Source organism: Musa acuminata, unplaced genomic scaffold, assembly GCF_036884655.1.
Source record: "Musa acuminata AAA Group cultivar baxijiao unplaced genomic scaffold, Cavendish_Baxijiao_AAA HiC_scaffold_1100, whole genome shotgun sequence".
In the NCBI taxonomy this organism is placed as follows: domain Eukaryota; kingdom Viridiplantae; phylum Streptophyta; class Magnoliopsida; order Zingiberales; family Musaceae; genus Musa; species Musa acuminata.
In genome coordinates, this window is record NW_027021313.1 from 67,289 (window position 1) to 82,537 (window position 15,249).

Here is a 15,249-nt window from a genome sequence, read left to right on the forward strand (position 1 = left end):
CAATTTGATGCATGAAAAAGTGGGAATTATTTCCAGTGCTGTGCTCTTTCGTGTAGCTTAATGATCGGTTATGCGCGCCCAAGGTCAAATAGGCTACTTGACTTAGGCGTTAGGATCTACGATGCAACTTGCTTAGCCATTGTTTGGTCAATGGGATCTCACGTAACCCTACCTGCTTTACCTTTCCACAACATATCGAATTACCTAAGTAGTCTCATTCGGCCAATTTGATGACAATGAACGCGATAACTGCTTTAGCTCTGACATGCTACACTACTACTTAGATCTCTTTCTTTCTTCCAACCCACGAGTTTTCCTACAAACTTTTATCGTGGCACTCTTGTTCACTCGTCAGCCAGCAGCATAGCCTCAGAAAGATCAAAGAATAAACACTATGCAGATGCTAAAACAGTGCTGTCCCTGCCATAAATTACTCCATAATCTCTTGAGACAGGCAGACAAGCACATGAGAAATACTGGTTTTCTCGTCTTTCTGTTCTTCTCTAATGTTCCTGTTGCTTAGGGGCAAGCAATTATGAAAGCCAGACGTGCGCCTAGGAGACTTCATTGGTCCAAACCCCAAAAGATCCACTCCGGAAGAAACCACAGGTGGAATCAACCTTTAGCTAATGTGACTTCACCAAAGAAGATTCCTTCCATGACGCCAAGAGATCTATATATAGCCGACTTCCCCAGCACCATGCTCGGCAGCAAATCACATCCTTGTACTCACTTCCCTCGTACATCACCTTCGTGCGGCACCCCAACTCCCCATGGCTTCCACCTTATTCTTCCTCCCTTCACCTAAAACCACTGCTTCCCCCTCCAACAGACTCTCCGTTCCTGGGTTTCGTCCTCCGAGACTTCACTCGCTTAGATGGCGAGCGGCAGTTTCCGTCAGGGCCAGCATCGCCACCAAACCACGGCCCACGGTCGTCCCCTTTGACCCCGCCGTCGAGACCAAACAGGACGTCGGCAGCGGCCGGAAGCTGGCGGCGTGGACCAGCATCCGACAGGAGCGGTGGGAAGGGGAGCTGGTCGTGGAGGGAGAGATCCCACTGTGGCTGGTACGTCAAATTGCATGCACGATTCCCTTTCGATAGTCTCGTTCTCTCAAGGAACCTGCAATCTCAACAATAACCATGCTTAATTTCTCCAACGTATGCAACCAAGTATGATCTGATGAAACAGTAGATTGTATTTAGCTTGGGCAAATATAATTTCCACCATCAAGTTAAAATGAATCCACGGTCAGATATTGCATACATGTGTTGGTCACCACACAGCTTGGACGCATCGCTGTCGCGACGTTTCCGTATTGTGTACACCATTTCAACGACATGCAGCAGCAGCCCCACGTCGAAGGCAGTTGCTTTCACGAGCTGCGAGGTGGATCATCGCCACGTCATTCCCATCTTGATCTCTTTGGGTGCCACATCATCTGTCAGAAGGCTAAGTCGTGACTAAAGTCGGCAAATGTGGCATGCACATTCCACATCGTCTGTCCGCCAATACAGCTAATATTGTAATCAAGGCTCGGTATTAATCTCTGTAGTACGATCTGCAGAAGGGCACGTACCTGAGGAACGGCCCGGGCATATGGAACATCGACGACTACAACTTCCGCCACCTCTTCGACGGCTACGCCACCCTCGTCCGCGTCTGTTTTGAGCACGGCGGCGTCACGGCCTCGCACCGACAGATCGAGTCCGAGGCGTACAAAGCCGCCATGACGAACCGGCGGCTCTGCTACCGCGAGTTCTCCGAGGCCCCCAAACCTACCAGCTTCCTCGCCTACGTGGGCGAACTCGCAAGCCTCTTCTCCGGTGCGTCCCTCACCGACAACTCCAACACCGGCGTGGTCAGGCTCGGGGACGGCCGCGTGGTGTGCCTCACCGAGACCGTCAAGGGCTCCGTGCAGATCGACCCTGACACGCTCGACACCGTAGGGAGGTTCGTGTACGAAGACAACTTGGGCGGGCTAATACATTCAGCGCATCCGATAGTGACCGAGTCGGAGTTCCTGACGCTGTTGCCGGACTTGGTGAGGCCGGGTTACCTGGTGGTGAGGATGGAGCCCGGCAGCAACGAGCGGAAGGTGGTGGGGAGGGTGAATTGCCGGGGCGGGCCGGCTCCCGGGTGGGTGCACTCCTTCGCTGTCACGGACCGCTACGTGGTGGTGCCGGAGATGCCGCTGAGGTACTGCGTGCACAACCTGCTGAGGGCTGAGCCCACGCCGCTGTACAAGTTCGAGTGGCACCCCGAGTCCGGCAGTTACATGCACGTCATGTCCAAGGCCACCGGAAAGATCGTAATCTCCTCTTCTCCTACCACGATCCATTTCTTAAATGCTTCCCATCAATATCTCGTCCTCTTAGTTAAAAGATGCCGTGTCAGGTGGCCAGCGTTGAAGTCCCTCCGTTTCTGACCTTCCATTTCATCAATGCATACGAGGAGGTAGACGAAAACGGAAGAGTCACCGGAATCATAGCCGATTGCTGTGAGCACAACGCCGACACCAGCATCCTGGACATACTTCGCCTCCAAAATCTGAGATCGTTTACTGGTCTGGACGTACTACCTGATGCTAGGTATACTAAGTTACATACATTCTACTCCGAGAAACATTGAAAAGGAAGAAATCGTTCACGTTGTTTGGTTCGATCAGGGTGGGAAGGTTTAGGATCCCCTTGGATGGGAGCACGAGAGGAGAGTTGCTTGCAGCACTGGACCCAGAGGAGCACGGGAGGGGAATGGACATGTGCAGCATCAACCCAGCCTATCTGGGGAAGAAGTACAGATACGCCTACGCCTGTGGAGCCAGACGCCCCTGCAACTTCCCCAACACCCTCGCCAAGGTTTAGATCCCTTTCCTGTTCAACGTAGCAAGAAGGAAGCTATGCTATGTTTGTTGTGGCTGACTGCAGTTGCTTTCCTGAATCCAATTGCAGATCGACTTGGTGGAGAAGAAGGCAAAGAACTGGCACGAGGACGGTGCGGTGCCTTCCGAGCCATTCTTCGTGGCACGGCCAGGGGCCACCGAAGAGGATGATGGTAAGCTAATCATGAGCTCCTTAGTCCAACTATTCTGACTGCTGCTCTCGGTCGTTGACAATCCAACATCAACCTCCATCACTGTCCTTTCAGGTGTCGTGATCTCCATAGTGAGTGACAAAAATGGAGAAGGGTACGCACTGATGTTGGACGGAGCCACCTTCGAGGAGATCGCACGAGCCAAGTTCCCCTACGGACTCCCCTATGGCTTGCACGGATGCTGGGTTCCGAAGATGTAATCCGCGTGTGGACCCTCCCTCGCATTTCTTCCATACGCGTAGGTCTCTACAGATATAATTAAGTCAAGCAAGCGTGTGAATTATCGTTCAAGTAGCTCTTTTTCACTTATACTGCAAGAAATGCTGCCATATGTGTATATAATTCTGTCTTATGTATGCACTACATTATCTAATACAATCAAAGCAAACTTATCTAAACCGGAATGGGATTCCTTCGAATGAATTGCCGGTAGTGACCACCAGAACATCTACGGCTGTCGTCAAAGACTGTCACGGACCTAATGATGCCACTTTCCCATGTCTCGTACGGCACATGCCACGGAAACACGCACGAGAATGCTCGCTCGACAGCAATAGCGATAGCTTCATCATGATGCTTTATGATTCGAGCGCATGATGCAGATGCTGGTCTTGATGGCAGCGGAAATGGGTTGGCCGCAACCACCGTCGATCACCGACGCCGCCTAATCGGCATTTACGAAAATGCCCGCAGACACTGATCAACCCGTACCCGTAACGCACCCGCCGCCGCTTACGGTTTATCATTGTGGGTCCCGCCGACTGCCACAATCACAACATACGAGTGGGATATATGGGTCCGTTAAATGTTTACAGTCTCCTGTGCGCTCAGCAGTCGACTGTACCGTCGGTAAATCGTCCAAAAACATAATTACTCTGTCCGTTGCAGTGAAATTAATTAAGTAAATAGAAACGAAAAGTAAGATTATATGAATCTCTCACTAAAAACAACTTATAACAAATCAAAATATAAGCGAAAAACTAAGATTATAAGCCTCAATCAATCTCTCGGGGCGTGTGAGAAGCGGATAAAGGAGAAGAAACAGAAGCGAAACTAACAGAAGAAGAGAGGGCGTGGAAGAATCCGGTTCGCCGCGGTAATGGCTCGGGTTTTAGGAGGAGGAAGTCTCGGCGACTCCAAGAGGGAGAGCAACGGCAGCTCCTCCCTCCGCATTTTCTCCTCCACTGCCGCCGCCGACCTGCCCTCGCCTTTCGGTCAGTTGGGCGTCGCCCTTTCCGATCGTGAGCTCCGGGAGACCGCCTACGAGATCTTCGTCGCTGCATGCCGCACCACCGGCGCCAAGTCCCTCGCCTACGCCCCCCAGGCCGAGCGCTCGCCCTCGCTCTCCCCGTCGTCGGCCTCGCCGCTGCAGAGGTCGCTGACTTCCGCCGCCGCGAGCAAGATGAAGAAGACCCTGGGGATCAGGCCGTCGTCCAAGAAGGGAAGCCCGTCCAAGTCCGCGAAGAAGCCTGCCACCGTAGGAGAACTGATGAGGGTCCAGATGAGGGTCTCCGAGCAGACGGATTCCCGGATCCGGAAGGGTTTGGTCCGGATTGCTGCAGGGCAGGTGACCACCATATGTTCTCGTCGTTCTTCCATGAAATTGTTATACCATCTGATAATGTAGTAGGAACTTATCGGACTTCTTTACTAGATTCATGAAAAGTTTGTGTCGGAGATCTTAACCCGAGATCCATATGCAGTATATTGAAGTTTGGTCATGCATTTTTTCTGAAGGTTTCTTATATATTGCTAATGATTGCATTTCTTTATATTCTTGCTGATCCAGTTAATCTAGACCTTACTTGTTTGGTTCAAAATGTTTGTGACGATTCTTATACACGAAATTGGCATATTCTCTTATAGACACTGTGTCATGGTGAAGAGGTTCTTTCTGTAAGTAGGTTTCTACCACATACTAATATTTTTTGATGCTACCCCCACAAAGTGGTTTGTGCTTTTTCACTGCAAAGATGAATTCTGTTTCCAGGGTGCTGTGTACCAAGGAATAAGTAAAGGCTAATATTTCTGGCAGGATATGATACGTTTTCTATCATTCAACGGATTCCCGCAGCCCATAGTGCTTCAAGCTACTGCTTTCTGGCCATCAAACAGAAAAAAAAGATGCCATCATATAATTCTAGTGATGTAACAGCCATGCATGTTTCTTCCATTACATTGGTCATAGCTTATTTTTGTTGATATGGTAGGAGATACACAATGGTAAAGTTAAGGATCCATGATTGTCGTCTTGTTAATTCTTGTCTCCGTTTGGCTTCATTAACATGTACTTAAATGCTTTAATTGCTTCTCATTGACCTTTTATATGGAGCATGAAAGATATTATTTCAAATCGTTGGATTTCAAGACAATTTGTTTGATTGGTATTTATTAATAACACTCTGCACTAACAGCTAGGGAGGCGTGTGGAATCGATGGTTCTGCCTTTAGAGTTACTGCAGCAATTCAAGACTTCAGATTTTCCTGATCAGCAAGAATATGAAGCCTGGAAGACTAGAAACTTAAATGTTCTTGAGGCTGGATTACTCGTGCACCCTCTTCTTCCATTAGAGAAATCAGATACTGCATCGCAACGACTTAGACAGATTATACGTGGAGCTTCAGGGAAGCCAATTGAAACAGGAAGAAATTCAGAGTCGATGCAAGTGCTTCGTAGTGCCGTGATGTCCATTGCTTGTAGATCTCCTGACGGATCTTCAGATTTTTGCCACTGGGCTGATGGCTTTCCACTAAATCTCCACCTGTACCAAATGTTATTGGAAGCTTGTTTTGATGACAGTGAGGATGGATCAATAATTGATGAAATTGATGAGGTTCTAGAGTTGATAAAGAAGACTTGGGTTATCCTTGGCATAAACCAGATACTTCACAATCTTTGCTTTGCTTGGGTTTTGTTTCACTGCTTTGTTACTACTGGTGAAGCAGACATTGATTTGCTGTTTGCAGCTGATAACCAGATCGCTGAAGTTGCAAAGGATGCCAAAGCAACAAAAGATCCAGATTATTCAAAGATATTGAGTTCAACTTTGAGCTCAATATTGGGGTGGACAGAGAAAAGACTTCTCGCTTACCATGACACCTTCAGTGCTAGTAATATTGAATTTTTTCAAGGTATCATATCCCTAGGAGTATCAGCTGCCAAGATACTAGTGGAAGACATTTCTAATGAATATCGTCGTAAGAGGAGAGAAGAATCTGATGTAGCTCGCAGCAGGGTTGATACATATATTCGGTCTTCACTCCGTACTGCTTTTGCTCAGGTAAGTCCTTCATAATTGTCAGTTTGAGTTCCTATTGACATACCTGGTCCTTTTCACTTTACCTTTTCCACAGGGCGTCATAATTTTTACTACTTGAACTACACTTTACATATATTAATTATTTGTGTTACTATATTGATTTTTTTTTGCTCTAATTCATTCCAACGGCAAAACTTGGCTGAATATTTCACAAATAGTTCACCAACATGTACAAGTGAAAAATTCATTTTGTTAAAACTTTGTAGGAATTATGGATTCCAATTTAGTTGTTCTAATGGAAAGGTCGTAGGATTTGATTATATCTTCTAATATTAGTTATCTACTTTGTTATTTCTGAGCCAATAACTGACTTGACACAGAGAATGGAACAAGCAGACAGCAGGAGATCATCAAAGAACCATAATACTCCTACTCCTGTTCTTTCCATCCTGGCAAAGGACATCGGTGAACTAGCAAGAAAAGAGAAAGAGTTGTTCAGTCCAATATTAAAGAAGTGGCATCCCCTTGCTGCAGGTGTTGCTGTTGCTACCCTTCATTCTTGTTATGGAAGTGAACTGAGGCAGTTCATATCAAGCGCCACAGAAGTAACACCAGATACAGTTGAAGTGCTTAAAGCTGCAGACAAATTAGAGAAAGCTCTCGTGCATATTGCTGTTGAAGATTCTGTTGATAGCGAGGATGGGGGTAAGTCACTAATTCGAGAAATGCCGCCTTATGAGGCTGATATTGCAATTGCCAATCTTGTAAAGGTCTGGATTAAGACAAGAGAAGAGAGACTAAAGGAGTGGGTTGATCGGAACTTGCAGCAAGAGGTTAGTTCTTGTACTGCATCTGCATGTAAATGTTCTTCATTTTACATACATAAAGGATCAGTGCGATATATGTAATCTGATATATGGTTTACTAAAATTTGCCATGGTGTTACTTTTTCTTTATTTGAGTAAATATTTAAGTCAGTAATTACTCATTTATCTGTTTGATCGTGTTTCTAGACCATCATAACCTTTTACTTGTGTGTTCAGTGACTATTCTTTTTGCGAAAAGAAAAGTTGTAAAAAACTTATTTAATTCACTAATAATAAGATGTAAAAACATTCATTTAATTCACTAATAATAAGGTGATGTGCTTTATGCCTTGTTATGGTGTCCACAAATCATTTTACTGACAGCACATTATTCCTATAAGCATGCTGCAGTTATTTTCAATGGGGCTTTTATCTTGTATTGACTGATCCATTCTGTTCTCTGGAATGTCTGCAGAATTGGAACCCAAGGGCAAACATGGAAAATTGTGCTCCTTCTGCAACTGAAGCTCTACAGATAATTAATGAGACTTTAGATGCATTCTTTCAGCTGCCTATACAGATGCATGCAATGTTGCTTCCTGACTTATCGATAGAACTTGATAAAAGTCTGCAACGTTACGCATTGAAGGTGAAGTCTGGATGTGGTAAGTATCAAGTTGGACTGCCAACTGGTTGCTTCATTAGGCGGATATTAATTTATTGCCTGCTACTTTCTGTTTAGGAACACGAGGTAGTTTTGTTCCTCCATTTCCAGCATTAACAAGATGTGATATTGGGTCAAAACTATGGAAGAAAAAAGAGAAGTTGCAGAATTTACCAAAAAGGGGATCTCAAGTTCGATCGACAAATGGAGATATTTCTTTTGGTCTTCCACAGCTATGCGTACGCATGAATTCACTTCACTATATATGGACAGAGTTGGAGAACCTGGAGAAGAAAATAAAAACTTGTTTGAGGAATTTGGAATCAGCTCAGGCAGATATAGCAAATGGGTTGCAGATCAGCTTTGAAATGACTGTAGCTGCTTGTCATGAAGGAATTTTGCAACTATGCGAGACAACAGCATACAAGGTGATCTTTCATGACATGAGTCATGTTCTATGGGATGCCTTATACGTTGGTGGCACTGCTTCTTCTAGAATCGATCCTTTTATAAAGGAAGCCGCCCATATTCTTGAGACGATATCAAATACTGTGCACAGCAGGGTGAGGAATCGTGTTGTAACTGCAATGATGAAAGCTTCTTTTGACGGGTTTTTGCTAGTTCTTCTTGCCGGTGGACCATCTCGTGCATTCTCTCGCCAAGATTCAGAGATAATAGAGGTGGATTTTAGGTCACTCAAGGACATGTACCTGGCAGACGGGGATGGGTTGCCCCAAGAACTGGTCGAAAAGGCTGCATCACAAGTAAAAAACGTGCTGCCGCTATTTCACACTGATACTGAGAACCTCATTGAGCGGTTTAAACGTTTGATCACAGAAACGTATGGTGCTGCATCCAAATCCAGGTACCCATTGCCTCCGACATCGGGGAATTGGAACCCCACCGAGGCCAATACAGTTTTACGGGTGTTGTGCCACCGACATGATGAGGCTGCCACTAGGTTTCTAAAGAAAACTTACAACCTCCCTAAGAAGCTGTAGCCTCCCAAAGTACTGCATCCGATGGATAAATTACTGGTTCTCTGGCAGGTATCCGTTTGTTCCTTCCAAAATTTCAGTTCTAGAGTTGCTAGCAGTCTCAAACTGATAATACCAACATGCCTTTTTAATCCAATTAGGCTTTGTCTCAGTATGATTCATGTAGCTAATTGATCGAATCTCTTTTAGTTTATTGGGATCTTTGGATGTATGTGTATACCACGTTTAGCTGTATTCTTTTGTTTGACAGTAGTTTATTCTGTTCTGCATTTGTTCTATCTCTTAGCTTGTTTTCTCGCCTAGGTAATGTATGCTCGGATATGTTAAAGAAAAGCTAGTGTGAATAAGCTCCTTTTGTTTATGCAGTTGACCTAATTCTCACTGTCGTTGTTTTGAAGAAAGGGTAAACCAGGCACCAAAATCTTCAATATCACAGTTTACCTTTTCCTAGAAGATTATGGCTTTTACCCTCTGAAATGAGATCTCTCGTTTGTTGCTGTATTCTGATCCCCTCTCCATTTATGACAGCTAATAATGATTATAAACTATGAGAAATCTCCCCGTTCATGCTATATAACTTAGTCGGAAGAGTTTCCTTATGTTACCCTTAGTTCCGTGCCCCATTCCTTATGTTTCTCTCAGCATAAGCTCCTCTGTGTGTCTTCCAATACCGGATTGAAGCCTAGTGGATGCACATAACAATGACCCGAATCTTTGACTTCATTGACCAATCGGAAGGTCGCAGTTATTCATTATTCCAGTGATATTACAGGATGCTCGTGGGTTCTAACATCATGATATTAAATCGAGAATGACGGATTTAGCCCTCAAAATCGACTTGACTTGCACAGGCTTACGATGGAGACAAGCTTGTCGGGGTTTTTCCGTCATTCGCGAAAGATGGCGGTGTCTGGTGTCCTGCTCGTAGATATTTTTTATGGACAGACCGGGTGTCATCCACATGGCTGCTGACACCCGGTCCGGTTCAATCACGTGTCCCAGGCCCACAACATGCCTGCTAGTCACGTGGCCCAGTAGCAAAAGCAATCAACAAAGGTGGATGGGTCAAATAAAATCAGAAAAAAAAGAAAAAGAAAAGAAAAGAAAAGAAAAGAAAAGCCCACCACCCCACGCAACGACTACCCCACTCCCTCCTTTCGCAGTCTTTTCTTTTAATCCAAGCAAAAAAAAAAAGAAAAAAGAAAATGATCACTCCATCACGACCATCCGATGCTTTCCATCTCAGCCGTCGATCTGAGGCATTCGTGCCGCATCCGTCGTTCCTCGACGTGGGTGGGCCCGTCCTTTAACTCTCTAATTCTTGCTTAACAGTTAAATTAAGGCCATCCAATTGGTGACAGTACGTAGCATCGTCCATACGTGAAGGATGAGGTCGATCTCTCTCTTCTTTTGCTCTTCGTTTATATACCCTAACTCGCTCAGCTTCCCTTTCTTCTCTCCAGTTTTCCCCCCTCGCGAACGAAGCATTCAGAAGCCCAGCTGATATCCTGCTCCGGATGACGCCGATGGAGGCACCGGAGTACCTGCAGGGCGGGCGCGGAACCCCGCATTGCGCGCCGGAGAAGGCTGCCGGCGGGGACCACTTCGTCGTGGAGGACCTGCTCGACTTCTCCAACGGGGGTGAGGAGGGCGACGACTGGGGGTTCGATGCCGCGGCCGCCAACTCCGCCGACGACTCTTCCACCGTCACCGCCGTCGAGTGCTGCAGCAACTCCTCTTCCTCCCGCCGCGAGCCGCATTTCGGCTGTGAGCCAGCGTTCCGGAGCTTCGACGACGCTTGCCTTTCCGGCGATTTATGCGGCCCGGTAACCCTGCCGCTCCGTTCTCCCCGTTGGTTCGAGAAGGGAGCCTTTGGCTCAGTGCGGAGACTTGTGACTCTTGTGCTTCTCCTCTTCGCTCAAAATCTCAATCGATATTTTTTGGATTCTGTGATTGCATTTTAACCGACTCGTTAATTGTTTCAATTAAATTGCAAGAGAAGGGTAAGCTTTTGAACTGCAATCTCTTGTTTCTACTGCTATTATTGGTTGCAGCACGAGGAGCTGGCGGAGCTCGAATGGCTCTCCAACTTCGTGGAAGAGTCCTTCTCCGGCGAAGACGTTCACAGACCTCAGCTCGTCTCCGGCACGAATCCTACCACCTCCTTGTCCTCCTACGCCGCCGCAGCTCCTGCCCAGCCTCCGCGCTTGCGCCCGGAGGCCCCTGTCCTCGCCAAGGCCAGGAGCAAGCGCTCCCGACCCGCTCCCTGCAGCTGGTCCTCCAGAGTGCTCGTGTTCTCGCCTTCGACGGCCACCGCCTCGTCGCCCGAGTTGGAGCTCATCAAGCCCCCGAGCGCCGTCCCGGGAAACAAGGCAAAGAAGCAGGCCTCGGCCGCCGTGGCTGGGTCGCCCCGGGAGGGGCAGAGGTGCCTCCACTGCCAGGCGGAGAAGACGCCGCAGTGGCGGGCGGGACCGATGGGGCCCAAGACGCTGTGCAACGCCTGCGGCGTCCGCTATAAATCGGGCCGCTTGGTGCCGGAGTACCGCCCAGCGGCCAGCCCCACGTTCGTGCCCTCCAAGCACTCCAACTCCCACCGGAAGGTGCTCGAACTACAACACCACAAGGAGCAGGAGCAGCCGCAGCAGCAGCTACTCCTGCACGACGGAGGTGCCGCCGCAGCCGGTGGCGACGGCTACTTGTACCGCCACGTGGGCCCCGACTTCCGACCGGTCACGTGACGATGTCAGAGAAATGAATTATTAGGGTTAATTTGATCAAGATAAGCTTTTGTAGAGTTTCTTTGGACGACTCACCTCTCCTTTTCCCATTTATGCCGCTCTTCCGACTGCCATTTCTCTCCAACTCTCCCCCAAACAAAAAACCAAAAAAATAAATTTTTAAACAGGAAAAATTCTTTAAAAAATGAAAATAATTAGAATTGTCGTTTCCTTGGGCGTGTTCATCGTTCACAATCATGCATCGGTCAAGGCCGAGGAGTTAATTCTCACTGCACCAAGGCCAAGACGTTCCCAGATGAGTCACATGCGAGGGGATGAGACGGGAGAAGCCCATAATTACGCATTGGAATGGGCGTTCTCGTGATCCCATGCACTCCACCATTCCCAGACTCTTAACGCCAACGCCTCTGGCGTAGCTAACTACATCAAGTACTGGTCCGGATGAGGTCTTGCACGACATGCTTTGCACGGACGTGCACGTGCATGGGCGATACATGGTCGGTTCACGGCCCATGATACGCACCTTGAGGTTGGTGCAGGCCCAGCCCAAGTCCATCCCCCGGTCCCGAGTTGACCGTTCAACATTAGTCCGACCGCCATTTATATTAATATGCGCCACGTGCGTAATCAAGTCACGCAGTTGGTTTCCACGCGCCAACAATGTGATCGCCCAAACGAGACGCTTCGCCAATCCATCCACGCGCTTACAAGGGAGACGACTCGAACCAACGCGTTCCTGCTGACACGTGTGCAATATACTTGGGTCCGTTTCAACGGGTCTCCCAACCGCAACGCTACGCGCGTTCGACCGTATCGGATACGTATTTTTGTACGTATGTATGCGCAGTGATACGACCACGCTTTGTGTCCGTCCTCGTCCGCAGCCACAGACCCGTAGCTTCTTCCTTTTTCTCTCTCCCCTTTCTCTCCAGTGTCCCGATTCCCAAGGCATTTGGCGGTTCTTCACCGGACTCTCTCTTTCCTCGTCGAAACCCTAACCCAAAAATATCCGGGCCAGGAATCGATCCCGTTGTTTCTCTCGAAATCGATCGTGCCAGTCGCCGATTAGCGTCATTCGATCGAAGCTCCGAGACCTTCCGGCGCACTGATCCCGCCCGCTTGGGTTCCTGGAATCGTGGAAATCGAGTTTTTTTTTTGAGGCATGGGGTTGTGCAGATGAAGGATGCCGGAGCTCCGTAGCGGAGTTCGCAGGGGCCGGGCGCAGGCGAACCCAGTAGTCCAGGCTGATCGGCCGAACACGAGGCGGCGGCGGGCGGCGAGGAACCAGCAGCCGGTGGATGAGAACCCTCCCGTGACGAGGTCTGCTGAGCGGAGAGAGGAGATCAGGCTTGCGGAGGGCGGCGGCGAGGTTGGTGGACTCGTCGGGGAGGAGAATCTGGAAGGAGTTGGCGAGAGGAGGATGGATGAATGTGACAGTGGTGCAAGGAGCGCCGATAAGCTTCCCGGTGGAGAGGAGGAGGGGAGCACCGCTCCCCTTCCGGAAAAGGTTAGATATTTTCTTTGTTTTCTTTAGTTTTCTACTGCCTTTCATGGCAAGTACTTTCTCTCTCTATCTACCTGTCTGCACTCTGTTTCTTTGTTTTTTGTTTTGATAACTGAAACAATTTTTAGTTTGTTATCGGTGATGGTAGAGTTATTTGACCTATTTTCCAAAGAAACAAGAACTTCTTCTGGATGCCTAAATTTAAACATCCGTTGCTATTGCTTGCTATGTTTTCGTATTATGTTATCACTATAGATATTGTTCGTCTTGGCATATCATGCAGTCTCTTATTTTACTTAGCACCTGCGATGAAAATGAAGTCTTCAAGCATGGCAAAATAAACAGAATACTAGGTTGAAATACTACTTGCAATTGAACAAGAAAATCGACACAGGAAGTGATGAAGAAAATAAGGAAGCTTCAGATAGAGAATCTTAATTTGAAATCTTGTTATATTACTAAATTCTATTCTTTTAGTCCAAACCATTTGCTGACTAAAATTATCCTGTTTTGTAGCTCATGGTGCAAGTGTTTCTTTATGGTTCTGTTGTCATCATTTTCTTGGCAATGTTGCAACCTACTCTGGGTACAACAGCATGATGCACTCAGGTGTACTTAAATCACAATTTGCCGCAAGGAGTAGTTGCCAAATTCTAGATTGGCCAAATTTCCATATGATTGTCCAAAATCATCCTGTCAAGTGTTTCTATATGGTTGTGTTGCTATCATTTTCCTGAAAATAGTGCAATCTAGTCTGTTTACAATAGCACGATGCAGTTAGGTGTTCTTTAATTACAAATTGCCTCAAGGGGTAGTTGCCAAATTCTAGATTGGTCTTCGTAATTTCATGAAAAAGTTTGTTCTTGTCAGTGATTCGGTTTGTCTTCTGTCACTGAACTGACCATTGTGTGATAAGCAGATTGTTCTTTTAACTATTCACATTTGGTCAGATATCCATTACACCTGATCTTAAAAGGAAACATGGAAATATAGATAGGACATCCCCAATACCTTATGAGCCCTAGGTACTCTAAGGTCAAGCAGAAAGCATAGAACCAAAGGCAAAATTTTGTTAAAAATCTTCTCATCTTTCTTTATCCAAAGGATGATTCTAGATCTTTTCTTTATACACCAGGCATATCTTTAAGTATATGTTGATGTTTGGAACCTTCAAAATATTTTGCATGTTTTATGAAATTTGGATTTTGCGCTTTTAGATTATCTCCTCTAATATATTTGTTGACCATGAAGCATGACTACGAGAGAAAAACATGCCAATATGACAAGTAGGCACCACAATGAAGATGCAAAAGAGTGTATATTACCACAATGTTATCTTGAAACAATGAACTTTACATATGCAATTATAAAGTAATTTTATTTGTTACTGTTAATTTTTAGATTTTAAGTGTACCACAATTTTATAAGTAACAATAAATTGTTGAGATATGGGAATTGGTGGTTTCCAATCAAAGGGTGCAATTGGAGAGGGTCTAGGTTGCGCTAAACTTTTATCTTAAGGGAATTAAAGGTTTCTAATTAGTAGCTCTGTTAGGGAGCATACTCACCAATTCAGAATCCTATTGAGCATGCCACACATGTTTCCCTCTCTCTTTCTCGCTCTGGTCCTCAAACTTGTGCCAATTAGTGCTTCTGCAAAGCATCATCCAGCTTCCTGAAGCTATAGTTCTTTCCTCACGGTTGTCATTCTCCTCTTCCAACTGCTTCTCTGACTCCAGATGCTGGTAGTTGACGGTGGCGGAGACTGCTGCTACTTGCCAATGCTCCACTTCTCTTTCCTTCTATATTGTTCAAACATGTGATGGTCATGTATCTGATTATACCTGTGTTGGACATATGTCCAGTGTGTATCCTAGTTAGATGTGTTGAACATTGACAGTCTTATCAAAATTCTGGTGCCAAGCTGTTGAATTTCATGACTCCCCTTAGTCATTTGCTTTAGTCCTGGCATCAAAGTCTTAATGACAATTGTGTAAGTATTAAACGAGATTTTGGCTCTAATACAGTCTTCAACAATCATTGGCATGGAAGTTATGGTTGCCACTCTCAGTAAATTGAAAATTAGTTTTTGTGCTTGGTGTTACATTATAGTCAGTTGTTTTTTTGTCGAAAATAAAGGATTCTATTGATTTAAGGCTGAGCTACAAAATGAGAAGCTGAAGGAT

At 46.4% G+C, this 15,249-nt stretch overlaps 3 protein-coding genes across 3 annotated transcripts; all 3 read left to right on the forward strand.

Moving 5' to 3' along the window:
* Positions 1–773: 773 nt before the first annotated feature.
* LOC135666433 (carotenoid cleavage dioxygenase 8 homolog B, chloroplastic-like) lies at positions 774–3,293 on the forward strand. Its single transcript, XM_065177999.1, has 6 exons — positions 774–1,067; positions 1,568–2,311; positions 2,398–2,591; positions 2,669–2,858; positions 2,952–3,054; positions 3,148–3,293. Exons 1-6 carry the CDS (start codon positions 774–776, stop codon positions 3,291–3,293), a joined length of 1,671 nt encoding a protein of 556 aa, XP_065034071.1.
* Positions 3,294–4,106: 813 nt separating this feature from the next.
* On the forward strand, positions 4,107–9,099 carry LOC135666434 (protein unc-13 homolog). The gene is made up of 5 exons (XM_065178000.1): positions 4,107–4,660; positions 5,508–6,374; positions 6,734–7,186; positions 7,635–7,824; positions 7,902–9,099. Exons 1-5 carry the CDS (start codon positions 4,193–4,195, stop codon positions 8,822–8,824), a joined length of 2,901 nt encoding a protein of 966 aa, XP_065034072.1. The 5' UTR covers positions 4,107–4,192; the 3' UTR covers positions 8,825–9,099.
* A 1,107-nt stretch (positions 9,100–10,206) lies between these two features.
* LOC135666435 (GATA transcription factor 12-like) lies at positions 10,207–11,626 on the forward strand. Its single transcript, XM_065178002.1, has 2 exons — positions 10,207–10,647; positions 10,876–11,626. The coding sequence occupies exons 1-2, from the start codon at positions 10,339–10,341 to the stop codon at positions 11,557–11,559; spliced, it is 993 nt and encodes a 330-aa protein (XP_065034074.1). The 5' UTR covers positions 10,207–10,338; the 3' UTR covers positions 11,560–11,626.
* The last annotated feature ends 3,623 nt before the right edge of the window (positions 11,627–15,249 follow it).

Bases quoted from the DNA above. Each gene is read 5' to 3' on its own strand.
- LOC135666433 (XM_065177999.1), top strand. From the start codon at position 774: ATGGCTTCCACCTTATTCTTCCTCCCTTCACCTAAAACCACTGCTTCC. The intron at 2,312-2,397 runs GTAATCTCCTCT...ATGCCGTGTCAG, and splicing joins CCAAGGCCACCGGAAAGATC to GTGGCCAGCGTTGAAGTCCC. The intron at 2,859-2,951 runs GTTTAGATCCCT...ATCCAATTGCAG, and splicing joins TCCCCAACACCCTCGCCAAG to ATCGACTTGGTGGAGAAGAA.
- LOC135666434 (XM_065178000.1), top strand. From the start codon at position 4,193: ATGGCTCGGGTTTTAGGAGGAGGAAGTCTCGGCGACTCCAAGAGGGAG. The intron at 4,661-5,507 runs GTGACCACCATA...CTGCACTAACAG, and splicing joins TCCGGATTGCTGCAGGGCAG to CTAGGGAGGCGTGTGGAATC. The intron at 7,187-7,634 runs GTTAGTTCTTGT...GAATGTCTGCAG, and splicing joins ATCGGAACTTGCAGCAAGAG to AATTGGAACCCAAGGGCAAA.
- LOC135666435 (XM_065178002.1), top strand. From the start codon at position 10,339: ATGACGCCGATGGAGGCACCGGAGTACCTGCAGGGCGGGCGCGGAACC. The intron at 10,648-10,875 runs GTAACCCTGCCG...TATTGGTTGCAG, and splicing joins CCGGCGATTTATGCGGCCCG to CACGAGGAGCTGGCGGAGCT.